The 26,077-nt window shown below is 41.8% G+C and overlaps 2 protein-coding genes across 2 annotated transcripts; both read right to left on the reverse strand.

Annotated features, from left to right (window-relative positions):
* Positions 1-2,981: 2,981 nt before the first annotated feature.
* LOC104280635 (heterochromatin-associated protein MENT-like) lies at positions 2,982-8,853 on the reverse strand. Its single transcript, XM_009878346.1, has 7 exons — positions 8,686-8,853; positions 7,731-7,817; positions 7,215-7,352; positions 6,612-6,729; positions 5,817-5,959; positions 4,578-4,745; positions 2,982-3,392 (listed from the first exon to the last, which is right to left on the reverse strand). Exons 1-7 carry the CDS (start codon positions 8,851-8,853, stop codon positions 2,982-2,984), a joined length of 1,233 nt encoding a protein of 410 aa, XP_009876648.1.
* Positions 8,854-13,136: 4,283 nt separating this feature from the next.
* LOC104280636 (leukocyte elastase inhibitor-like) lies at positions 13,137-20,690 on the reverse strand. The gene is made up of 8 exons (XM_009878347.1): positions 20,591-20,690; positions 19,337-19,514; positions 17,932-18,045; positions 16,150-16,284; positions 15,631-15,748; positions 15,117-15,259; positions 14,415-14,570; positions 13,137-13,541 (listed from the first exon to the last, which is right to left on the reverse strand). Exons 2-8 carry the CDS (start codon positions 19,502-19,504, stop codon positions 13,137-13,139), a joined length of 1,239 nt encoding a protein of 412 aa, XP_009876649.1. The 5' UTR covers positions 19,505-19,514; positions 20,591-20,690.
* Positions 20,691-26,077: the final 5,387 nt, after the last annotated feature.

Consider the following 26,077-nt stretch of genomic DNA (forward strand, 5'->3'; position numbering starts at 1 on the left):
TGCAACCAGAGTGGCAGAAACGAAGTTTCACAGCATCACAGCCCCTGACTTGTTGACCTCAAGTGAACTGACCTCTGGCAAATGGTCATAAAAAGTCATTTGATAAAACCAATCATCTTTTCCCTGGCATACTGGTGAAGTCATTCTGATCCTTTCTGAAGTCATCTTTCATCCCCATCTTGCTCAGCAAGGATGGGAGGTTTTACAAACTGCCTGTTTGATTGTCTTACGCGCATGTCAGTACTCTGTAAAGTGATCCTCTCTGAGTGGACCATTTCTTGAAGATCAGTTCTTTTTCAGTTATATCTAGTAAAGAGCAGCACAGTTTACAATCAGTGCTGGACTAAGTTCAATTGCAGATTTTTACTCTGCAGGAAATCTTATTCAGCCATATCCCTCAGGAAGCAAATGAGACCAAGAATCACACATGTTGCAATAGAACTCTGAAGGATTGTATTATAAATAACATTTTAAAAGCGTTTCTCTTGTGCCTGCTACTGATGGGAAAATAAACCTTTAAAAATATGGATTAAAAAAAGATGGATAAAGCCTTTTAGAAATCCTGGGAATGGCTTGGTACCAAAAACAGCCTGTCTGACCCTTTACAACTCTCATCAGCCAGCAGACATGGGGCTGTAGTTCCTCTGTGAGCATCAGGCTGCTTTGCAGAGCCCTGCAGTATGGTATGAGCAAGGGGATGCACAAAAGTTGGCACAGGAGGCCCCTTCATTTGGTTTGGCATTTCTCACTTCTTTGGGCACCTTTTGCTCTTACATGAAGTGATTCTTCCAACTGGGTATGCACAGTTTAGGAGTTCCTGGTAATAGCTTCTTGTTCAATACACACAACAGAGATTAACACGCTACAAGACTAAGAATTAACACGCTTACCACCCTGATGAGTCTTTGCTGGCTAGCATCACTCGAGTGGAGGAGGGCTTATCTTTTTTTGCTGCCTAGAAGAGGCCTCAGTATTATTAGTTGTTGTTTTCCAATTTTTTTTTAAATTAAGATTTTTTACCTCCTCATGCAATCGTTTCTCCTTCTGAAGCCGTGCTGACTGTTCCATCTTAAAAACAACTTCTCTGTTTGTGTTTTAACTTTTCTCGTTTATCATGGCCTTCATTTGTGCGCTTTTCCACACCTAAACAACAAAAGTCTTAGTAAAGCTGAGTCAATAGCACACAGCTGGGCTGCACCAGCGTAGGTCCTGGATAACAGAGAGCTGAACCCTGTGCTGAGCGCTCTGGGCAATGGAGGGCACTGATTTCAGTAGCAGCACTTCGTACCAGGAAGAAGATGCAGGTATACTTTGTTGAGTGGAGATATCCTTCCAAATAGATTACCTTATGTGAAGGTAGAATGAGTTGTAATTATAGGTGGAATTTGGCTGAGAGTAAATATTTTTACAGTACCTCCCTCCTGTGTTCAAATTTTGTTGCCTTAGATGATGGAGGCATTCAAGGTCAGGCTGGATGGGGCTTTGAGCAACCTGATCTAGTTAAAGATGTTCCTGCTCAATGCAGGGAGGAGGAGAGGGATCTAGACCTTTAAAGGTCCCTTCCAACCCAACGCATTCTATGATTCTGTCTTCTCTGACATGTGGCTACTGGGTACCACAATGGCTACAGAACTTTATACTATTCTTCATGGTCTCAGGAGAGCACAACTGCTGCCCTCCCAAGTCAACAGAGGGAACTGACGATGCCAGTAGAGCAATGTTTGTTCACTATTGTAGAGGGGCAAAAGGGATGTTTGGAAGCTGCTCTTCTGGGCTACGAGATTTGGTTAGGCTTTATTTTTAGTGTGGTGTGACACGAAAACAAGCCTTGTGAGCAGGAAAACCAATGCTTAAAAAGAAAAGTTCAAATGCCTTGACTCAGTGAACAAAAACTTGCTCATCAGGGAGTTTAGTTTGACCTGGTAGGGTTTAGTAACCACTTAGGATAGTGGTGCTTAATAATTGGTTTTGGGGCTGTCTGAAGCCCAGTGGAAATAAGACACTAAGTGTGTCAGCGGGAATGGAAATGTGGTCCAGCTGTGCACCTGACATGATGCTCTAAGACAGCCAAGAAAGTCAGTGTCTTGGGTAACACAAATACAACTCCAAGTTCATTTATTTGATTAAAAGTGGATCACAGTTATTAACTAAAGCATCAGTCAAAATCTGACTGGTGTTTCTGTCAATACCATGACTAACTTTGATGCACTCAGAAGTTACATACTCATTATAAGATATTACATAAATCATACATTGATCAATGATACAGGTGGCAAGGAATTTGTGCAAATATTAGCCAGAAAACAGATATAAAATAAGAAATAAGTTAAAAAGAGGGAGGAGATTTGAGTTATAGAGGTTTTAGATTGCATATCAATAAGAGGTAGCTAGAAGCATGTCATTCGTAGTTTTCTTAGCATTTGTGCTGACTGGAACCCTCTGCATCCTTAACTTACAAAGTTAATTTCCTGTGGTCTTTAACATTTAAATGAACATAAGGAAACTGCATTGTAATGCAAATGAGGAAAGAAGAGTGTACAGATTTCTAGGCGTTCTTATTTTTCCTTTCAGGGACTTTTTTCCTCTCTGGATGATTCAAGAGGATGAACTGCATTTCCCTTAAAGTCAGCACTTGTCATGGGACTAGGCAATGGCCTGTGTGCAGAGAGCTTGGATGGCTCCACCTTGCTCTCAAGCAACAAAGCCAGAAGGGCAGATGTTCTACAAGGGAGCAAAATTCTGCACTCTGTTTTCTGTGAAGGGTGGTCTCATTAGGACAATGGAAAGGAGCTGTAGAGGGATGGTCTTTGAGGCATAGGGTGGTCTCTGGGTGCTGCCTTACTTGGGGGTGAGAGGAAGAAAAAGGACACACATTTTCAGTACATATGGCTACTTGACACTAGGTTGACCTTTTAATGCTGCAGTTCACATTTTTCCATTGAGCAGTGAACCCTGGGTGCTGTCTGGGAGCAAGTAATATCTCATTCTACAGGAGAGCAGAACCTGCCAAAAAAGAGGATGCTCTTGGATTTGTTGTGTCTGATGAAGAAGTGGAAAGGGTGATCAACCTTAAATTTCAGAACATGGCCAACAGGTGCACTTGTGACGGTTATAACTGCAGTAGCAGCAGCTGCCTCAGTGCCTTTCTCATCAACTGCAACAAAAGACTTGTGAATAACTTTGGAGATCAGCACATCACCCTTCTCAGCCATTCCGCTGAAATCTGCATTGCTGCTGAAGGCACTGTGCATCCCCATGCTGCTCAGGGTAGCACTAAGGTCCCATCCCTCCTCCATTGTGAACTTGGGTAGGTACAGATCCACGAGAGTTTCAGTCATCTTCTTGGAATCAGTCCATTCGGATAGCTTCTCGTATGTCAGTTCTCTTTCCAGCTATCATTTAAGAAAGAGAAGTAATTTGGTGTTTATAAGGAAAAAAACCAATTAATTAAGTATGAATTAACCTATTTTATGGCAATTTAATGAATTTAATTGGCTTTAAATGTTGGATTTAACATTTACCTGAAAGGATGAAATATAAAAAAGCTTTACTGATGGTCAGAGGCAGGGAATGCAACAAACATTTGAGATTTAATGCTGCTAAGTTTTGTTCACTACCCCTGACAAATTCATTGCAAAAGAAAGTCAGGTCACTCAACACCTGCAGCTGCCATCCCCTGAGGTAGTTCTTTCCTCCCTTTTAATTCAGTCTTAATGGGAAGGAAATTACTGAGAGATCTCCAGCTGTGCAGCAGGTAGTTTGGTCCAGTTCCATAGAAACAGGTGATAATATTGCTTATATTTTCTTGGCAATTTAAGAACAAACTGCTTCGAGGAAAATCTCTCACTGTCATTCATGTCCTGGACAGTTTCAGTTGGACGAGACCTTCAAGATCATCAAGTCCAACCTTTTCCTAGCCCTATCAACACCACTAAAACCCATGTCCCTGAGCACAACATCTACCCGTCTCTAAACTCTTCCAGGGATAGTGTCACCAGGGTTTAGCTCAGATCAGACAGAGGAGAGCAATGAATGCCATTCTGTACGTGATAGATGCCAAGAATTTAACAATCCTGCAGTGGTACAGTAGCAGATCTCATTACTGTAGCAAATATGGTCTCTCCAAAATCCTAGTTTTTCAGACAGCAGATAAATGTGTGTGGGGGCAAACAGAATGAGAACAAGATGGTGAATAAAATTCCAGGCCATGGAGGTGTCTGTTATCTCAGATAGAGGCTGTGAATACTTGTGCAGTACTGTCCCTCCGGAATGTGCGATGAAGGAAGTTTTAACACTTAGAGATCCTGTAGGATCAGGTGCCAGTCATGGGGCTGCTGAAGACCTAAACATCTGATTATGCACATTGTTGGCTTTCTTCAGTTCTTACCAAACTAAAGGCACTCAGTGCCGGGGAACTTTCTTGGGATTAGATAAATGTTAAAGGAAATATGTTCAGCTAGTGGATGAGATCAAAGAGCACGTCCTCAGAGGGGGCTGGGTGTGGTCACCAACCTCTTTTGTGCGTTATTTCTAATGGCTGGGTGGTGATGAAAAATGGATGTAGCATACTATTTTACCTGTTCGAGACCCGTAGTGCTGTCTTTGATGTCATTGGGAAGGAGGATGAACATACTGAGTTCGCGTTTCACATACGGCAACTCAATCATTTTGAAATTCATTGCTTCCATGATGAGAACTGGAAATGTATGTCTCAGGTACATCATCTTCACAGGCTTGGTCTTGTTCTGTAAAGTATTTATATAAGTAAAGAAGGATGACAATGACTCAGTGCTGTGGAGGGGAACTTCTGAAAACAGCTTTTACAACAGTCTTTTGTCATTTATTTTCCAAAGCTTTTCTCGATTGGATGATTTCATTTAATTTGATGTTTGTCCCAGAGCATTTGGTTGAGGGCTGAACAGACTGATTTTTCTCTTCTCACTGAAACATGCACAGCAGCCCGTAGAGGAGAAATGTCTTCAGAGATTAGAGAGATGGAGGCATGGGGTGTGGCCTTACAGCACTATGGCAGAGAAGCAGCTATGGTTTAAGAGGACAAATGTTGTGCAGTTTTTCTGTGGTCTCCTCTCTCTGGTAATGAAAAGCATCTGGCTGTGTGCTCGTTATGTCACAACCCTTAACAGAAGGGTTAACACTAATGTCTGAGCAAAGGGGCTCATGAGGAGGGGAGTTCCTGGCAAGCCGTTGCCTTCGCAGGTGTATGTAACCTCTCTTAACCTCTACGTCCCTTCATTCAGGGAAGCAGATGATGTATACACTCTAATCAGAAGGCAGAAGCTGCAGTTAGTAGGAATTGCACAGAGCTCTTGTCTTTTTATGTGAATTCATTGACATCTCTTCTGGATACTTGCCATTAGCATTTCTTCTAGTTTGACCCAACCACACGCCCATGCAGCTGTATTTGAGCAGAAGAGTTTGTGACTAGCTAGGCTGCGCAGCACAGAGGGCCAGGTACTTTGATCACCGATGCCATAGCATGTAGTTTCTGTCCATGAAGCCTGGACTCTCAAACCCATGTTTTTATAATTAAGCCCTTTTAGCACTGTTTTACAAAAAGGTCTTAAGTGACTCTAGTACTTTTGGGAATGGCAGCTGTTGTCAGGAACTCACTAACATTTACCTTAACAGCATCTTAATGTTGCAGCTAGCTAAGCACTGACATATTTTGCTGTAACCAGCTTTTCACACAGCATCTAGTTACCACAGAGGTGCCTAAAAGGCTTACAAATTTGAAAGATTTTGAGAGTATCTGTTATCAGCAGACTGTTTATGGTAAGAATGCCAGAGGATCTTACCTTGCTCAGTCGGAAGGGTTGCAGATCTGTATTTCCTGCACGAAATTTCACTTCCCATTCTGCCTTGAAGTAAATGGCATTTACCAGAACCAGCTTAGTGGAGTTTACTACATCTCCCGAACTGAGCAAATTCTTGATTTTCCCTTTTGAAATCAGAAAAGTGAGATTTAATTCCAATGTAGCACAGTAAGGATGTTTTGACTGCTTTTTCCTTCAGTTCAACTCTGTGTTTCAGTGTCTAACTCCCCTGACCTAAATCAGTTAGTTTGTTCAGAGTTTCCAGAGCTGTCTGCTGTCCAGTCCTCCTGACTAGCTGACAGGGATCGACTCCTTCCCCCAAAAGTGTCACAGCTTCACGTAAAACAGATAGAAGCAGAAAGCCATACTCTGCCCTGCCAGGTGAAAAGAGGTCAGCTACCTCTGGCCAATGCAGGGTGGTACAGCTAGGGAAGAATCCCCACCTGCCCTGGAGCACCCTGGCAGGCAGAGGTGTTTCTCCCCTCTTTCTACTCTGCCTGTGGTGCACGGGTGCAACATCAGGGCAGCAGCTGTGCTTGAGGACCAGCTCAGTCAATGGGAGTCTCCCCAAGGAGCTCCCTGAGGTCCGAATCAGGTATTTGAAGCTGCTGAACTGTGCTGCTCTTCCTCTGTCCTCCCACTGCGTTTCTCCTCGCTGTCTAGAGCAGCAGGCATGACCTGGCTGCTGCAGTAGCATGTGGGGAAGCAAGGGAACCTGTCCAAATGAATTGGCAGGGTGATTTAGTAGGAAAGGGAAGATGGTTCAGCTAAGCTTACCCTCGGTTTGTTTTTCAACCCAAGCATTGATTTCCTTCTGGCATTTTTCTGGCACCGTCTTAAAGTTAACCTTGTGTGGCTGTGCTTTGTAGTAGTTCTTACTGAGCTCTATGTATGCCTGAAAAATAACAACAACAAAAAAGATTTCTATACTATACTGAGTTTTTGCATCTCAAACGGATGTTGTAAATTGGACTTCTTGATAATTTCTTCAGCGTAGAGGACTGCAAGATCATGTTGTTACCCTCTGCTGGACTGTGAGCTAACAGTTAAGAAAAAAACAGAGGAGAGAAAATTAATTTTTTTTCCCCACTTTTATTTGGAGAAGCAAGGACGCCTGTGGTTAACCCATGGATGTGCTTATTTTAATATCTCATTTGCAATTGTGTATGTTGGAGGTTCCAATCATAAAGCTGTATTGCATGAAAAGCAAAAAAGTCAAACAGCAACACATCCTTAAATACCAACTGATATTTTCCAGTTAAGCTTATCACTGGAATCCGGGTCTTGTATTTGCTTCAAACCTGTTCTCTTAGTGGAAAGTAGTTAAAATGAGAGATATTTTTTGCACTTGTTCTTACTTCTCCTTGAGATTTAACTTACAGGTAGTAGTGGGAAGGTTTTTTCTATGTATATGCGGTTTGCACTCTTCAGCGAGTAGGTGCTTCTGGGCTTGTTGATGGCAGACAGGAGCTCTTTGAAGCCAGAATGGATAGCATCCTCTTGCTTGTGCTCAGGATTCTTGGAAAGAGAAACCATACACTCAACAACTGCATTTTTGCATGAAGTTTTTTTTGCTAAAAGATATGTGTGGGAGAGAGATTTGGGTTCCCTTCTGTTACTTTTTATTCTTCCAAGTTTACCATCCCTGCAGCTCGCATTGCTTATGACTGGATTAACTGATTTGCCATATAGCAAACCTTCCAGACTATCCCAGTGACTTGTATTTCCATGCTTGTCAGAGTGATAAAAGGAACCAAACTGGAACCTGTTGTGAAGTACGTTGGGGGTTGTACTTTAAAGAGGGGTGCGCACAAGAAGTATTGGACTCCTAAAGCTATATCTGGACATTTTGATTCTGGATATTCTTTATCTTGGGATTTCAGTTCTAACAGATACCATTTTTCTTCTTTTTGGTCTCCCCCGAGAAGGCCTGGCCACAGTAGAAGAACCTTCAGCTCCTGCTGCCTGAGTGAAGTGAAGAACCTGCAAGCAGAGTTTCCAAAGGTAAGAAATACATGTGAAGGAACCAGTGTGACTTAAAGCCAAATGGGGATCAAATGTGCTACCTGCTGCTTAAGTGACTTATCAAAGGGATGCTGAAGCTGTAGTATACGTAAATATCATAGAGGAACTATGAGTAGCTCTGCTCCCTTCCCAGAGCATTGACACAGGGCTCCTGTCTGTGTGCTTCAAGGCTGAACTCCTTCCCACAGCCATTGCTCTCAGCAACAGCAATGTGTTTGCACGAGCTCAGATGGTTCTCCCCACCATCATGGTACAACAGCCTCTGAATGGGAGTGTGGTGACACAGAGGAGGCTGCTGAGCACCACAGCTTCCTTTGAGCCAGCAGTGTGTCCATGTGACACTGGAAAGGATTGGGTTGGGGGCTGTGGAGATACCCAAGCCCTCCTGTTTTCCTGCTGGATCGTCAGGCAGTTGTTTAGAAAAGCATAAATCTGGGTAGAAAGATGCATCCTGGCCAGAGGAGAGAGGGAGGGTGCTGGGATTAGTTAAGAGCTGCTGGCGTCAGCTCTTTGTTTCTCAAAGGGAATATCTGTGAACCAATCGTAGAATCACAGGGTACATTAGAAGGTGTTGAATAATTTAGAAGAATTCAGGTTCAGAGAACCTCTATGCTCAGTGTGTGATACCCACAGGACACTGTCTCTTCATGGAGAAGTGCGGGACCTGATATGAAATGAATAAAATTTACCATTCACTTGCTACATTCTCTGGTCGGCTTTGGTCCTTTGTCATTGTGGTGGCAAATTTTTCTATCTAACACTAAATTTTGCAGCCAGTACAGGAACCAGGTATTGTATGGAGTGAATGCTTCATAGAGCAACCTACCTCTGCCATCTCTGTTGCTGTATTGCCTTTTGCACTCAGGTACATCAGAGCCAGAGCCGATGATATGCTCAAAGGGGAAAAGAAAATGTTTTTGCCTTTGTTGGTCTCATTCAACTTGTTGAAAAGATCAACTGTAAATTCACCAACTGATTTTGAGACCTGTTCCATTGCTACAACCTGGAAAGAAACAACTGAGTTGTACGATTTGAATATTTAAAATTATGCACAAAAGTGAATTGTTCCATGTGCAACACAATGCATTGGCAGCCATTAAAACTAATAGCCTAGTCGCATATTTACCTTCAACATAGACCTCGTTTGCCACCTGTTGGGAGCAGCAATTTCTTTTAGGTTTTGTGTTATCCAGATAATATTTTCCTGTAATGGTATAGAGATGCAGTTTTCTTTGTGTTTCTTTCTGCCTTCAGTTTTCAAAACTGCAGATGTGTAAGCTATGTATTTTTATTCCTTTTTGTCCTTAACTAATATTTTATCAAAGTCATGTTCCAAGGGGAATTGTAATGCAGTTTTAGTACACAGATTCACAAAGTGCCCGAGTTTCCTACTACTTCATTTTGGATCTGTACAGAATTGAAAGCTAATACTGAGAAAAGAATTTAGGCATAATTCTTAGGCTCACATGCTTTTCCTGACCAGCTTTTCTGAGTAGTATCATGAATAGCAAAGCTATTATTTGCTTTTAGACTGATGGAGTTTTATCCACAATGTGTACCTGCTATCCCTTCTGTCGGTTCCAGCAGTTTTATTTTCCCCAGAAACTGGCAAATTCCTCAAGCATGTGAGTATTCCAGACTTTCAGATATCTGCCCTGTACTACTTGCTTCACTTTATTTTCCAGTCAAGACACCAGAAATGTTATTGATGCTGTTATTAAGATGTATCCATGGAATGGAGCAACAGAAATTGTGGGGCAACCTCTGAAGTCTGCTGATATTTATCAAGTGTTTGGTTGCCAAACCACTACACTTCTTGTAAAAGTCAGTGTACTGTCGGTACCAAATCTGTACCACAGAGTGATTTTCTTCCCTTGGAGAACACAACCAAAAGAACATCAGGATGGAAATTTTTCTTCCTCTAATTAATACTCCTCTGAGTCCCTGGCCTCTTAATATGCAATGCTGTGCCTTTGCAAAATCAAAATGGCTTTTTCTTCACCTGAAGCACTGAAGTCCTTTATCTGGAGATTTTAATTAATAAGACTGTAACCGCCCTAAGAAACCTTTCCTACTGATGATCACTTCTGCCCCAAATCAGCAGTTTTCCATAGCCTCACAGATTTATTTTCTCTAAGAGCTAACACGTAGCAAAACATGAGTCTAGAATAATGCGCTGTAACTCTGGTGAATTATAATTTACCTGTACAGTCATGCAAGCCACAGATCACTTTTTAAAGCATCAGAAAAGTTACTTAAATTAGTTTAAATATTTACCTTTGATCTCGTGAGAGAGAAGACTTTGGTCTTGTCCTTAGTCAGGTTCTGTGTTTGTGTGTTAAGCAATGAATAAATTTAGAAATATATTACTACTTGCACCTCCCTTTCCTTTTCCCCTGCAGGCAGGTTGTTTCTGCCTACCCTACGCTCCTTTCTACCACATCCCCAAAAGATCTTATGTAATTTTGTCCTCTTTGTTGACCTCGTCACTTTTCAGTTTTAGGGGTTTCGGAAGGATGATGGAATTAAGACGCAGCTCAGTAGTCTACTGACAGGATGGCAGAACAGTTCACCCATTCTACTGGTCTTCTGGTGCTGTGAAGACAACAGGTCTGTAGTTTAAAATAAATGACTAGTAAAGACGTTGCACAAGCAGAATGCTTGGGTTTGATTTCTGGATATAAGCAGGTATTGTAGGTCTGATTATTCTCTCTGGCTTTGTGCAGCTGTGACTCCTGGGTTTCAGATGTGGTACATCAGCATCAAACATCAATTCTAGTGGTTGAATTAGACACTGAGGATCCAGCTTCAGGTTAAAGATCATTAGGAGCAGAGATGGGGCAAATCCATGAAGGACCATTCAGGGTAAGGGATGAACACTCCACTCATTGTGTTGGTGAAGAAATCTCATTGCAACCATAGCTGGGAATCATTTGAGAGAAATGTTTCAAAGCACTGAGTTAGTGCACAGTACTTGCATGTAGTGAAGGAGGTCAAGGACTGAAACATCCCCCCTGGGAGGACTCAAGCAAGGATAAAATGAAAAAAATACAGTGAGGACAGGCATGACACAGTAGTTGCTACTCAGCAGTCCCAGAAGAGAACCTGGGTTGATGTTGCGGGGTGGAAGAAAGAGAAGGTGGTGACAAGACCCTGGGGGACAAGGGAAGGGTAATGAAGGAAGGGAAGGAAACTGTACTGTGTGCTAAGCACTTTACTGCAAGGCTGATTACAGGAACAGAGTGGGCCAAGTCTTCTAAGAAGTGGCAGAAATCAATGTTGTGCAAGGCAATGAAGAAATGACAGAAACTAAATAAGTGTTGGTTTTAGTATTATGAGTAAGTACTCAAGAAATCAGGACAGGAGAAAGGTCAGCTAAATGGTTGGATGGTAGGAAAACCCAAGCCAGGAGACCCCAAGTCCCAAAGAAGCGTGCTGAGAGTGAGCAAGTTAGCTCCCTTTGCTAGTCAAGGTGCAGAAAAAATGGGAGGTGGCAAGGCAGATGGCTGTTGACAAGAGAGAGAAAATCACACATATTAATTGAAAGGGACATCCAGAGGGCAACCTCCTTCCTGGAGCAAGGCCATCGGTATGTAAGGTCAGCCACAGCCCTTCCGAGGATGGAGACTGACCAACCTTTCTGTGCAACCTTCTCCAGTTCTGTGTTGCTCACACTGAGAAAAGGTTGTTCCCTGATGTGCAAACTCACCTTTCAAGTGTGGCCATTGCCACGTAACAATGACCTGGCACCACAAAGAGGGCATTAACTCTGTCATCTTTGCAATCATGTTTAAAATAGCTGAAGGAGAGAGAAAAGATAACTCACATTTCCATTGACATTCAAATCCTGTGTGTGAGTTTGAGTGCACGTTGTCATGGTTTTGTTCCTCCTTGGCCACCCAGGTGTGGCTTTCTCGTCTTTATTCCTGAGGCACATCAGGAAGTGCTTAAGAGGCTTGGCCATGGAGACATGAAGCCCTTGCATTAGGTGAAGCAGGGCGTGGCAGAATTGCATCTGAAGGCACAGGGATCCTGTGGTATGTTTCACAGCTGAGACAGAGGGCAGTGCTGTTCAGGTTGTATGGAGGTAGAATAAAGCACTTGCCTCATGACACTTTTCCTATGCTTCTTCCCATTTGGGAAAGGGAGCCAGACTGGACCCTGGAAGCAGGTGGCCTCGTGAAGGAAAACAGAAAGGGCTCACTGACGGTCGGTAGTCACTGACATCCTGCCTGGGAGCCAAGAAGAGATGTTTCTAGTAGGATGCTGTTGACATGTGCAAGTCCTGTAAGAGGCCCTGTCCTTTGCTCTCTGCTCTGAATTCAGGGCGTTAGGAACACCCCTTGCAGTCAAGCATGACTGATTAGGATGCTCTCCTCCTCAGGAGAAAGAGCTGTGACAGGAGTAAATGCGTACTGGCAGATTATGTGTCATCTTCCAGAAAGCACGTAGGGAGTTAGTGTTACAGGTTTGATTCTCCAGTTTGATCTTGCAAATAAGTGGCAAAGCAAAATGAGAGTAAAGCAGTGTAGTGCTGAGCTGGCAGCAGTGTTGAATGCATAAAAGGTTACAGAGGAGAAGGTTTCAAGACACGTGTCTTATTTTCCTCCAATCCTATAGTGTTGTTCAATATTTTCCAGTTGTTGTGGGACAGAGACTTGAAAGTAGGACACCAGGATCAGGAATGCAAAGAATTTTTCAGGTTTATTTTGTTAAGGAATACTAGTTTACCTTAAATAACTAAGTTATAAATAGAATTAATTGTCCTGTGCAGTTTGATGTACTGTTTGTTTGGCATAACTTACTTAGCATGAGTAGCTGAATGTGGGCAAGGTAGCCCTCCTGGGATGTCCAGCTTAGTGAGCCGAAATCAATGGAGATGCAGCAGTGGTCTGCAGGGAGGAGTTTTTCCTGTTTCTGCTCTTCTTATATTACCAAAAAAAAAGAGTGTTGGGAATTACTGTTTTAGACTAACTTAGTCTGTTCTGTGCTGTGGCAGTTCTGGTTTCAGAAAGCACTGAAAAGACACATCAAAGTTGATCTGTGCACAGGTTGGTGTTTATAGTGCAGTGCTACCATTTTTGAGTTCTTTGGCCAGGAAAATGAGCCACAGGCATAAATTACAGGTTGTTTTTAATATGTGCTCTCTTTTAACGTTGAGAGAGTTTTCAACAGTACAGGAAAATTAAGAAGTTCACAGACTATCAAAATATCTTCATGATGCATATTGTGTTCATTACTGTTGTTGCAAGAGCCTGTTTAGTAATGGTCAGGTTTCTAGGGAGAAGAGAACCTTCCAAGGAAGAGGATACTCTTGGTCTTGTTATGCCTAATAAAGAAGAGGAAAGGGTGATCCGCTACAAAAATAATAGCAGCGCCAAGACTTCGTGATGCCAGTGCTGCTGAACTGGCAGCTGCTGCCTCTGTGCCTTCTTCATTGACTTCCAGATAACACTTGTGAAAAACTTGTGACAGAAACAGTTCACCCTTCTCTGCCATTCCTGTGAAATCAGCTTGACCTTCAGTGAAGGCATCTCGTATCCCCATCCTGCTCAAAGTAGATTTGAGATCATATTTCTCTTCCAACGTGAACCTGGGCAGATAAACTTCCACTTTTGTTTTCTCCATTAGTTCTGGGCTGGTCCATGCAGACAAGTTTTCAAAAGTCAATTCTCTTTCTAGCTGCAGTAGGAAAAAGAGAATCAGAAAATTACAGTGTGTTCAAACATCTGTGGTTATTTATTCTCTTTTCTTAAATTGAGAACTTCTCAAGGTATTGGAAGAGTGCAAGAAAAACAGTAGTGAGAGACCAGTTTAGACTTTTTTTGGCTAAACGTGTATGTTGCTGTATGGTAGGTGAATGTAATATTTGAACTGTTCTCAGTAATTGTCAGGGAATCTGGCAGGAGTCAATAATTGTATAACAAAAACATCAGTGCTGAGTAAAAAAGTCTGATTGATTTGTTGTTCACATTTCTGTCTTCCCTACGTTTTAGAATTTACTCAAAAGAGTTTTGTTTTGCTTTTTCTACAGAACACTCACTAATATAAATGAGCATTTAGTAAGAGTTTATTATCCAAAGACAGGATCAGTCTTTTCACAGAAGGTGGCAGTGTCCACATGTATTAGCTCTGAACATCCTGTAAAGTAATGGAGGCTGCCCAATTTGTGGTTTGGGGTTTTTTTGGGAGTGAAATCATGTCTGTCTGTATTGGTAGACAGTGGATCTCAGCAGGGCTGGCTTTCTGTTTTTATGTTTATTCAGTGGGAAGAGGCAGTCTTGTGAGGTTTGGGTTACCTGTTTACAGGACTGATCAACATTAGGAACCACAGAAATGCCAGCTTGCCAAGCATAAGAAATCCAGTCTGATCTCCAGGAGGTTCAAGTTCACAGTGCTAGACCAAGTGCGGGATTTGCTTTTCCCTGAACCTGATCAGTACCCTCCTTCCTGGAAATATGACTGCAGCCTGGTCTTTTACCATGTACATGCATAAAGTAAAGAAATAATGACACTCTTGTTCTTTCAGATGATTTATGTTCTCAGTTACTTTACCTTTTGTAGGCCGGTGATGTCACTTGGTAGCAGGATAAACATGCTGAGGTCATTATTGACATATGGAAGTTCAAGAACATCGGTCTGGGCTGCTTCTATGTAGTTCCAGTTAAAGTTATCGCTCAGGTACATCATGGGCACTGATTTAGTTATATGCTGCAATAAACCAAATGTTTGCCATTTATACTCTGATTGAACAGTAAAGGACTGAGTTAAAGTACTGCTGTGGAGTTTTGTTGTATTTACTCTATGAGCTGCCCATTGTGTCTGAGACACCATTATGGCTCCAAGTGATAGGATCTGCAGAGGATCCCTGGCATTTGGAGGCTAGACAGGCTGTCTAAGCTCTCTCAGATGACACTCATTATAGGAAGATGTATTCCACCCTAATTTGTCGTATAGTTAGAAATGATAATGTACAAAACTAAGCCACATAGTTTCATTCACCTCTTTGTTTTGCCTGCCTTTAGAGAATGGAAGCTTGTTTCAGGTCAGCTTCTGACAATTTTACTTGTGGCTCAGGTGCTTGTATGTGTGTGAAATCTTTGTGCTGAAGATGAGGTGCAGGAAATAAATTGTATGCTTTAAACAAAATAACTTTCATGCTGCATGGATTTAAAGATCGACAGGAATTTCTCTACCCTATTTCTTTCAGGCTTTTTCCATCTGCAGTGTAGGGTATCGGGCAGTATGTTCACATACCGTGTTTATTCTGAAAGGTCTTTGCCTGGTAGCCTCAGCTTTGAACTTCGTTGCCCAGTTTCCTTTGAAGTAGAGTGCATTTATGAGGACTAGCCTGGTGAGTGAATCTACGGATCCAGGAGGCAGCAGATTTTGGATTTTACCTAGAGAAAACAGAAAGACATTTACACATTTGTGCAGTTTTACTGTTTTGGTGTAAGCTTTGGACTGGTTTCTGCAGATATAAGCCAGAGAGATTGTAGGTGCTGATATGGGATGCGTCTAGCTTGAGACACCAAATGCGTGGTTACTGGAGTAATCTTGTTTTACAAAGAAGAGCAATCCACATTCCTCCTACATGGAGGACATTAATTTTAATAAGGGCTTGTCAGTAGATGACTACTTTAGAAAAACTGATCTGATTTACTTTTCTGAGGTGAATTGTTTGCCATTCTTGGGCTCCGCAGGTACAGAGACGTTGTTCAATGCCAAAATGCCTTATTTTGTAACTGGGAGAGGAGAGACTGGAGCTTACCTTCAGTCTCGTGTTCGACCTTGGAATTGATTTCTCTTCTGATTTCATCTGCTGCTCCCACAAAATCAACTGATTGTGGCTCTGCATTGTAATGTTTCTTGGCTAACAGCAAGTATCCCTGCAGTGCAAGAGAGATACCTGTCTTATGTTTGTTGCCTGCCAATATGAATACTAATAAATAACTACAGCCAAACAGAGAGAAGACATGATGAAAATTATGTAGACTAAAAGCACAGCATTTTGTGAAATGAACAAAGTATTTTTTAGTGAAAATAATTTAAAAGTTCTCACCTAACCACCTCTGCAAATCACTTTGAAATTTGATACACATCCCATAAAATTAAAATGTTAGTGTTCAAAGTCTCAGGATAAGAATCACACGAAACATTTACATTAAGGATAAAAACATGATTTGCAGATGTAATGAAAATATTCAAAGCATGTAGTTCATCCTGTGCTGCCATAGATAGATCATAAGGGTTAAATGGCACTCCATAATCTGAATGAATGCTTGCCTACCTTACTGAAGGGCAAGGATTTTTCTCCATATAACTGGTTGACACTTTTAAGCTGGTAATTTTTAGTAGGTTGGTTGATTTCAAAGTTGAGTGCTTTAAACGCAGTATGGATATCATCTGATTTGCCAGTTTCTGTCTTGGAGAAAAGAAAAAAAAAAAAGACATTATTCATCTGTTGTATAAAATAGTTTAAAATTTCTATTTTTTTCCTTCATGCAGCTCCAAGAAAAGCATTTCCATTCAGGTGATCTCCTACTAGTATTGCAACACAAGAGTATTCTAAACTAGACAGCTATTAAAAGAATTTTTTGAAAGTATTAAAAGTTTAAGACATGGTATAGACACTATAAGTGTCTCAGAATGCAAGTGTTAAGAGACTGGACTATGTAAAACATAACAGTTTGCAAGTGGAGATTGTGAAACTATGTTATATCCAGAGAATGAGAGACAGACCGTAATTGTTAAACAAAGCATGACGTCAAGCGTGTTACAGGGAGTTTACTTGTAAATTTCTTAATCTTGCTCTTAGTGTTAATATTTTGTGATTCTTTTTTTTTTTTATGTTGCAGTAACTGCCATAATATTTTTTTATAGTGAAGTAACTGGATTAAATGAATGTGAGTTCAAACTCTCAAATGAGCTTACGGAAGATAAGCTGTGAATCAGTAAACTAAAATTCTGGACTGGTGCTGTATTCGTTTTGTCATTACATTGGAATCAGGGGGGTGAACAGACACTTAAATTTCTGAACGGTTAGAACAGTCCCATTGCCCTACCCACAACCTTCCATAATTCTTAGAAGTTGGACAGGCATTGCTCATGAGGAACAATCCCTTTCCTGTTCATGCAGTGCAAATAGGTTGTTGACATAGCCCCTAAAATAATCCGTCCCACTGTGGCATTTGGCTGTGGGATGCAAATCCAAATTCCCATTCATCAGAACTTGTGGCTGCTGGGGCTTTGTGGGCAGACTGCTGGGAAATGTCTCAGTCTCACAAAGAGTAAGGATGATGGGAAAGGGCAGGGAGAAGAGCTTGACACCACCACGGTTGAATTATCCTGTACTGAATTAGCCTTTACTGACTAAGAAGGATTATACTTGCTTTTCTGTATTTTTCTGCTGTGTTAAATTATGTATACTTCGGTAGAAGATGCCTGCTGGTATGTCAAAAAATTATCTCAGGAATGTAATTATTTCCATTTCTCTAAGATTCATTGCAAGCAACTGATCTACCTTGGGAAATTCCAACATGTCAATTTATTTTTTTAACTGTTTGATTGAAATGGGGACTACTTTCTGAAACATATCAAGCATAAGTAGCCTGGAAAAGTTAGTGTTCTGATTTTTTGCCATCTTGATGCTGCAATCAAATGCGTGGAAGGGCAGCTTCGTTCTTGTGATCAGCTCTCTGAGGCAGGAACAATGCCAGTTCAAAGAACAGGTTGTTGCTAAATAGCTACCTACTGAACAGTAATAACTTGAGAAAGAAATCTCGCCTCAAAGCTAAAGGAAAAAAGATCAATAGATCCTTTGATCTTTGTAACATGGTAACATTAAATTTGAATCTTTACAAATTCAAAGTTAGTTTTTGCAATTCTGCCTAAGGGGAAGCATGCAATAAGTATTGCATTAAGTGAAGCTATCACAGGATGCTGTACCAATTAATTGTGTACACTGTATCTCAGGAAAGCAAACATAAGCAAATGCAAATGTGGAAGGAAAATACAAGCAAGAGAAGACATGACCATGCCCGTAGCTTCATCACTAGACTTGCTGAGTTACCTTCTGGAAACAAGCACATTGGTTTGACAGACGATCTTCCGTTCTGTAACAGACTCGCATTCTTATTGTTGTGGTGACGTTTTTGTCCCCTTCAGCTTTGTTGAAGTGGAGTACCTATAGTGGGAAAAGCAATAATAAACACAAAAATAGAAAATTTGCTGTTTCAGTAGAATCTTTCAGCGATGTCATGGGGCTGGTGGTGAAAAGAGTCAAACTCAGATTTTACTCTTGTGTCTAGTCCTGGCTCAGTGAAATCTTTCGTTAGGTCTTGAGGCCCATGTGTACAAAATGGCTTGTGCACACTAAGCTGAGGGCTGCAGGGCAAAACTCTCAGATACCTGGCCTCACTAGAGGAATCTGTCTGCTTTGAGTTTGCGAGCTGACAAGTTGATATCTGAGAAGAGCTAATTAACTGTAGATGGAGAAGCAGAAGTCTAAATGGAGCACTGCTGCATGTTAGAAAGCATGAAGATAATGCAGGCAGTTTCATGCCTTAAATCCCTTGCTCTGGGTATGTGCACCTTACCCAAGCTATGAAGGGGTGCATCCAACCTTGGAACATTTTTCAAAAGAGCTATGCCTTATTTTTTTTGTCTTCCTTTCTTCCTAACAGAAGAACACTCCTTTCTTTGTTACTGCTCCTCATATGCCCTGTAAATCAGGAATTAGATCACTGCCTTAGCAAGTGGGACAACATCTGCAGATGCAAACTCACCAGCTTCATCTCCTACGGTAGGAAATGGGTACCAGCACTGGGGCTGTTCTCAGTGTCACCTGCTGAAGCTATGAACTTTGCACAAATTAGGGATTTGTGCCTTAGGGATTTCAGCAAGTGATTTTGTCTATAAAATACCTACCCCCAAGAAGGGATCATAGTCTCACCATGTTTTTTCACTGATCTTGTGTATGTAAATTTATGTTCAGCGAAGCGCAAAACTTACAATAACTACAAGGGAGAGTCTTTTTTTGGGGGAGGTCATTTCAAAAGAGATGAGACACAAGATGGAGATTGTTTGGGGCAGGGTAGAAGGAGAATCCAGGTCTCCCACTCCCTGGTGAGTTCTCAATTTACCAAGCGTTGAGATAAGAGTCCCTTATTTCTGCTGGTGAGATTTAAAAGTAGGCAGGGTCACCAGTGCCACTTTTCTCATTTGCTGAGGGCCAGTTTCCAGAGGCTGGAGTGGACTATTTCTTTGCCTTGCACAAGCTGAGAACTGGTCTATTCGTCGCAGCTCACATCAGGGGTGAAACAGGAGCTGGCATTTATGTTTGCAGAGTTTCGATGAGATAAATTTTTCTGCTTATGGGTTTTCTCCGATCCATGACAGTAAATTTCTTGCATAGAGGATGTTATTCTGAAAAAATCCACCCTTTCAGACAGCTACATTTTGAAGAACAGACTCACCTTTGCCATCTGATCCGCAGTGTTGCCTTTGGCTCCCAAATAAACAGTAGCCAGGGCAGATGAAATACTCAATGGGGAGAACAAAACGTTCTTGTCACCATCTTCCCGACACTCGTGTTTGAAGAAGTCAAGAGCAAAGTTTGTGTTAGCTTTATGTAAAGCTTCCATTGTTCTGAACCTGCAGAGAAAGGGAGAAAAGATGCTATTAATGAAACACTAATTATGTCTGCTATGTTTCTGCCAATTTTTCTTCAGTTTTTGAAGTTTTTCTTGTGATTTAAGTGCTTTGTAAAATCATTTATCTATATGAAGGATGAGGAGGATTAGCTGCTGTAAAGTTATGTAAGGTTTAGTATATCCTGTTTCCCTGATGACTCTAGCGATGATTTAGGTTAAGCAAAAAAGCAGCCTCCAACCTTGTTTTCTATTTGTTCAATTTATTGCCCTGTCCCTTACAGGATCTTGGAGTGACAAGGGATAATGTTACTCACCAGTGCCTGGACTAGAGGATGCTCTTATTACAAGTTCTATGTTTCAATTTGTGCAAGAGCCTTTTGATGCTCATAACTAGTAAAAAAATACTCTGGTAATGATAACAGTCAAACTATTCCTTTAAGACAGGGCAAAACACTCCCTCCAATGCTTGCGCAAGCACTGCCCCAACTATCGCATGCTGAGCATCCTGAATTCCCTTTTTGACTTTCAAAAATATCCTGGAACCCTGTCTTACAGCACTAGCCCAGATCTTAGCTTCCCAGTTCTTCTGTAGGACAAGGTTTTCCATATCCAATAGACCACAGATGCTGCTGTTTCTTATTTGCATTGCTTTGAGAGCTCTAAGCAGGGACCGGGAGCTCTCCTGGTTGGTACAGGATAGCCTCAGACTAAAGACAGTTTGTGTCCTGAGTAGCTTGAAAACCAGGAGCTGACCTGATGTTTGTAAGAACTAAAGAGCACAAGAACAAATTAGCTGATTTAAGGAAACACAGTGGTTCATACTCTCCTATGATATATATGCTAGCCAGTGAGCTCTGGAAATTATAGAACTCTGTTCAATAAATTGCTCTTGCTATATAATATTAAGACTTCCACTTTCTAGATCATGCCCGTGCTATCTTAGTAAATTACTTTCCCCAAGCATTTTCTGCTTCCATTTCAGAGCCCTGCTTCCTTTTCTTTCCTGTGCATTTGTCAGGAAAGAAACATCATCCAAGAATATATGAAACAAATAATCTCTAGAAATCATTACAGTACCTTGTTTTGTGCAGAGAGGAACGCTGCTGCTCTGAGTGTCTCCAAGGTTTCTGCAGTTCACCTGGAGGGTGGGCTGAATTTATAGTGTGTCTGGCCAGTTCTGCAAAGGTTCTTATGACTCATGACTATGCAATTTATTATGACCTGAAAGCCACATCCCAGTGGAAGAAGTGAATCATCTCAGGGTAGGATGTGAAGTGATGGTGAGAATGATACTATACAAAAACCTTACAAAACTGACTGCAGAGGTGTTTCTATAAACAGTTTTGTGGCAACAGGCTAGTAACAACTTGAACCCACACTACATCAAACAATTTTTTTTTGCGGTTTGGAGGTTTTAAAAATAAGGCAATTGCTGACCTATGATTTATCTAACAAATTATTTTTGAGGAACAGCCAGTAACTTCTTATGTGTGAATTTTTCTATTGTCTGCCTCCTACTAAGAAAGTATTTTTCACTCTTGATGTGTTTCCATTTTTAAAAATGGATTTTGCTAATCTTGGAGGATTCTAAAACTGTACAAGCAGGGAAATGTTGGCATTGGAAGATAGTGAAGCTGTACAACCAGGAAAATGTTGCTCTGTGAGATAGTGAAGTTTGAGAAATGGGCACCAGACCCTTGGTTTTATGATCAGGGATGACTTCACTAGAACTTGGTTGTGGGTTTTAGATTAGACTTCATTTTTCTTCTATTGTTTCCCCACTGTAATCTAAAAGCTGCTGTTTGACCAGTGTAGCACCTCAGAGATCTATTTATTTTCCACTCCAGAAATGGATATTCTTTCTTCTTGCCTTAGTTACTAAAATATCTCCTTCCCTTCCCTTGCCACCATGCCATCCCTTCCTCTGTTGTCTTTTTTTTTTAGCTATCCTTCCCCACTCTGACCCCTAACTGAAGTATTCTGTGTAAACATACTCTTGTCCTTTATTCTATTCTTTACCAATCTGCACTGTTGGTAGTACCACCTTGAAAACCTGAGTAGGAGCTGCTTGTCATTCCAGGGATGTCTCCTTGACACTGAAAAGACTCACAGGGTCTGCTTCCTTGGCATAAACTGCCTTCTGAGGGCTTTCTTCTGACCTGCTGTCTGGAAGCATACATTTAACATGGATCTATGTTGTAGGTCAGTGCCTGGCACAGAGGATCTTAGAATGAGCCAGAGGAGTAGCTGCAAAATTCGGTGAAGGCCTAGGAGAGTGCAGCTGCAGAGGGTCCTTTGTCAATGGTGAACCTTCCACATCAATATAATTCGGCAAGCAAACGCTTTGTTAAAGTTGCTTACCTACACGTGAGAAACTGCAAAAATTTAACTGAATGGTGGTTTTGTGCCCCTTGGCTCTTTTGACATTGTAGCTCCACAAACCTGGCGTGTTTTAGCGTGTGTTGTAATTAGATGCATCGGTTATGTGTTCCAGAGACTGGCATAGTGTAGGAGAGGTGTTTACTGCAGAATTAATTGCTTCTATCACACCTGGGAGAGTTATAATCTGTTTACATTGGCCTTAAGTGATTTCCAAAGCCTAAATGATTTGAATAATCTTTTCAAATTCAGCCATATTGTTGGACAAGTGATAGATACACTGGATAGACTTAATCCGTTAGGGTAATTGCTGTGCTAATTTTGTTTTTAAAGCACAGATGAATTTAATTTGCTAACTTGTAATACTTCTTCCTGCTTTGCAAGAAGTGGCCGAGGTGTTCTGTTCACACAGAGATGCTGGGTTAGACTGAATGAGAGACTTGTGCCTTTGCACAAAGTTTTAAAGCTCACTTTTTAGAACACTTCTTGAATGGCATGGCTGGTCATTAGCAAAAAAACCCAAACCATACTGAATATCTAAAATTATCCTCATGTCAAAGGACAACATATGCTAAATCAGTGTGATGAATTGGTAACATTTTCCAACATCCTTTTAAATTAGCACCACCAGAGGACACAGCTCAATGGGTGGTGCTGCTGCTGACTCAGTAGCAGGGGTACTCTCACTCCCACTCTGTATTAAATCAACACAGCAGCACACTAGAAGACTTCTGTTTGTATTAGTAGTATCCTTCCTGTGGGCTCTTTCACTGAGGTCATTCATGCTTCCATTGGGTCAGGACAAATGTTGGCAGGACATAACTGCCCTGGCCAGATCTCAGCTATATAGAAGAATTTTGTGTTCCTTCAATTTCGGTGTAACCTAGCACAAGTCATTGTGACTTTCCTGCACCGTCTGTTGATTAGCACCTGGGTTCAAGAGAAGGTGAAATGCTTGATGTCTAAACAGAACATTATAAAGTGCTCCATAAAGGCTCTTGAGGGTCTTGAGAGAAAGACTTTCTGCCACAGAAACATGGTAGCTTCTGCTTTTACACAGTATTTTAGGATACACCTTTCCATGGCTGGTTTTCATGTTCATTGGTAGGTGATTTTAGCTTTGGATTTGGAAATCTGATTTAATTCAAACTCATATGTTGTATATTTCAGGCAGATCGAAATAAAAAGTGATGTTTGCAGGAAAGCTGTTTAGTTTCACTGAAAGCTTCAAATATTTTTTCTAGTGTAAGCACTGTTTATTTACATGAGAGGGAAGAATTTCTGGTTCAGCCAGCTGAGCACTCTATTCAAGTTTTTGGCTCAGCTAGAACATGCCAGTAGATTTTAAACATGAAAGCATTTTAACTGTCTCTAAACCTCTGAAAGGACTTTGGGAGATATGAGAAGCATGGGGAAGAGAAGGGGTTTGAAATCTGAGCGTATTTTAATCCCTTTGGGGATCTGATGTATTTTTTTAAGTCTCTATGTGATTTAAAGGTAAAAACTGTAAGGAGGACACAGGCACAGAAACCAAGAGAACAGTAAGGGTGCTAAGTGACTAGGTAGATGAACTTTTTTGTGCTAAGCAGGACTCTTCTGGGTGATGCCTCTGTCATAGTGTGAGGGCATGGTGGGAGCTTTTTCTAATCTTATCAACTGAAAAACCCACAAAATTTATACACATCACCTGGACTGGTTATAACAGGTTATGATTTGTGCTGTAGCAATTTTTTAAGTAGGTTAAGTCTGTATCATCCTGACATCTCAATTAGTTTTTAGGAGAGGTTAGTTCTTTGTGTATCTTTTTTCCTTTTAAAGCTTTGGTTGAGAATACACGTGTCTTTATTTTGAAACAGAGTAGATAGCTATCGGTAGTGTACCTCCTACAAGTAAGTTTGCAAGCCTTCCCTTGCCAAGTGATCCTTGCTGACATACTCTAACAGTATTTAAAACCTTGTGAGTTGCCAGAGGGTGTGGCAGGTTCCTGTATAAATATTACTTAGGCATTTTGCTCCGCACCTGCAGAAAGAAAGGTGTGGTGAAATTCAACAGTACTGGCACAATCCATTATACCTTACTATTACTGCTACATGCTTTGGCTTAGATACTGTAATTAATAAAGGTAATGTTTGTCCTGAGAAATTCAGCTCTGCTAATAAGCACAACGCTTCTGAGAAAGGACTGATCTCTATATCTGAAAAAAGATAGTTTATCAGTTAATGAATATACACAGTTTTCATGTATGCAAAGGTGAAATTTTCCTTTGAATGACTCAGGAGGTGAGCATTTTCAAAGTATTCCAGGTAGCAGTTAACATCAAAACTATGAAGAGCAGCCTGAATTTCTCAATCATGATGCACATTACCGCATTATGAGTAATGACGTATGTGTAGTTTGTATGCACTTTAGCCGAAACTTGTGATTTTTCTGAAGAAGTCAGTCAGAGGATGTAGCTGTACGTCAACTACATGACTACTGAATCAGAAAACTAATCCCTGCTTTGTGTTAATGGGAGTTTCTCTGGCTGCAGTGCAAGATGTGCCATGTTGTGGAATGTGAGTATCAAGTCAATGTATCTTTAAAACACATTTCCAAACAACAGTGCGCCCTAAATGAGAGCCTTGTGCTGATGTGCAAGAGCAGGGTACAGAGGAAGGGCTCTCTTTTAACAAACCCATTTAAACATTTGCGCTCTTTTTTCATACAGCTCAATTGCAAATATTCTTTATTCTTGCACAGTGGAATGACCAAGGTTTTCACAAGGCAGTTGGTATTTTCATCAAGGTAAATTTTTTGGTAAGTTTCATCAGGAGAATTTCCCTGATACTCACCTGTGGAAGTCTACTGGAAATCATGGCTATTCACTGATCTGCTTGGCATCTGCTGGCTCTTTGTAGTTTCATGCTTTTTAGGCTACCCGTGGGACTCATCTGAACTACCTGGTTGAGCGCACATACAAAGGGAGTAAGCCTTTGTCCTGGAAGACAGTAATACCAAAAAGGGGGCTTGGAACAGAGCTTCTCCCTCAGATTCACAAGAACCTTGGGTGAGCTGAAGCATCATTAGAATCATTTGGATATGCCTTACCAACGCCTATGCTACTGCAAGACTCTTTCACCTTTCAATCTCTCCTGTTCTCTGCCTGTTACACAAAGGAGCTCAGTCTCTTGAGAACTGACATCCTTTTACGTGGTTCAAGTCAGCCTTTTCAAACCAGTGACCAAATAGAATTAATAAGATACGCAACAAGACAAGATGATTCAGTGTTTCCTTCTCCTCCAACCATTTTCTTAACTCTACCAGACCCACTTCTAAACCATGTCCCTGAGCACCATATCTTGATGAATTTTAAATACAGCCAAGAATGGCAACTCAACCACTTCCCTGGGCAGCCTGTTGCCACCTTCGATAACTTTCTCCCTGTAGAAGCTTCTCTAATATCTAACCTAAACCTGATTCTTTGTTTCTGTGATTCTGTGAACCTCCCCTGGAGTAACTTGAGGCCATTTCCTCTTTTCATTTGGGAGAACAAAATCTCCCAGTTCAGAGATTAATGGACAGCTTTATTGTCTGGGTGCAGGGGAACAAGGGCCAGCACTCAAGGATGCCACACATCAGGTCCTGCGGTGGTGGCTGTGCCAGCTGTCAGGGTCTTGGTCCTGGTGTTTATTCCAAGTGGGAGCATCCTGGCCTGCGCACAGGCCCAGGAGTGCTGGCGTGGTATCTGCTGCCGAGGGCTGGGGAGGAGAAGGAGGCCTCCACCGGCATCTGGCTGCTGGTGCTAGGGCTGCTGGTTTCAGGGAGCTGTGGGACAGCCCCAGAGTTGCCCAACTGAGGGTGCTGTGACCACTGGTCACAGGTGCCAAGGAGCAGTGGGAAGGCCCGAGTCCTGGCTGTTGAGCAGCGCTGGGACCAGTGACCTCTGAGGTGGTGCTGGAGGCTGGCACCTATGGCCTGTCCCTGTGGAAGAACCAGAAGCAGCCTGAGAGAGGCCCTGGCACTGCCGAGCACTGGACGTGCCCAGGGGGCAAGGAAACTGTTCCCACCTGCATGAATCCCCTGGGGCCCCCTGTGGTGCAGAAGGACTGCCCGTCCTCCACAGGCTCCAGGCAGAGGAGGCAGCTGGGGTTCTGCACCTCCACTGCTGGCTGGGGATGGGGGGGCCCGGCGAGGAACCTTGGGGAA

Source organism: Apaloderma vittatum, unplaced genomic scaffold, assembly GCF_000703405.1.
Source record: "Apaloderma vittatum isolate BGI_N311 unplaced genomic scaffold, ASM70340v1 scaffold3911, whole genome shotgun sequence".
NCBI lineage: Eukaryota > Metazoa > Chordata > Aves > Trogoniformes > Trogonidae > Apaloderma > Apaloderma vittatum.

Coding starts and splice junctions, on each gene's coding strand:
- LOC104280635 (XM_009878346.1), bottom strand. CDS start 8,853: ATGGAACAGGTCTCAAAATCAGTTGGTGAATTTACAGTTGATCTTTTC. Junction 5,960..6,611: donor GGTTGAAAAACAAACCGAGG/GTAAGCTTAGCT, acceptor TGATTTCAAAAG/GGAAAATCAAGAATTTGCTC. Junction 3,393..4,577: donor GCACTACGGGTCTCGAACAG/GTAAAATAGTAT, acceptor CTTAAATGATAG/CTGGAAAGAGAACTGACATA.
- LOC104280636 (XM_009878347.1), bottom strand. CDS start 19,504: ATGGAAGCTTTACATAAAGCTAACACAAACTTTGCTCTTGACTTCTTC. Junction 16,285..17,931: donor AATGTGCTTGTTTCCAGAAG/GTAACTCAGCAA, acceptor CTTTTCTCCAAG/ACAGAAACTGGCAAATCAGA. Junction 15,260..15,630: donor GGTCGAACACGAGACTGAAG/GTAAGCTCCAGT, acceptor TGTTTTCTCTAG/GTAAAATCCAAAATCTGCTG.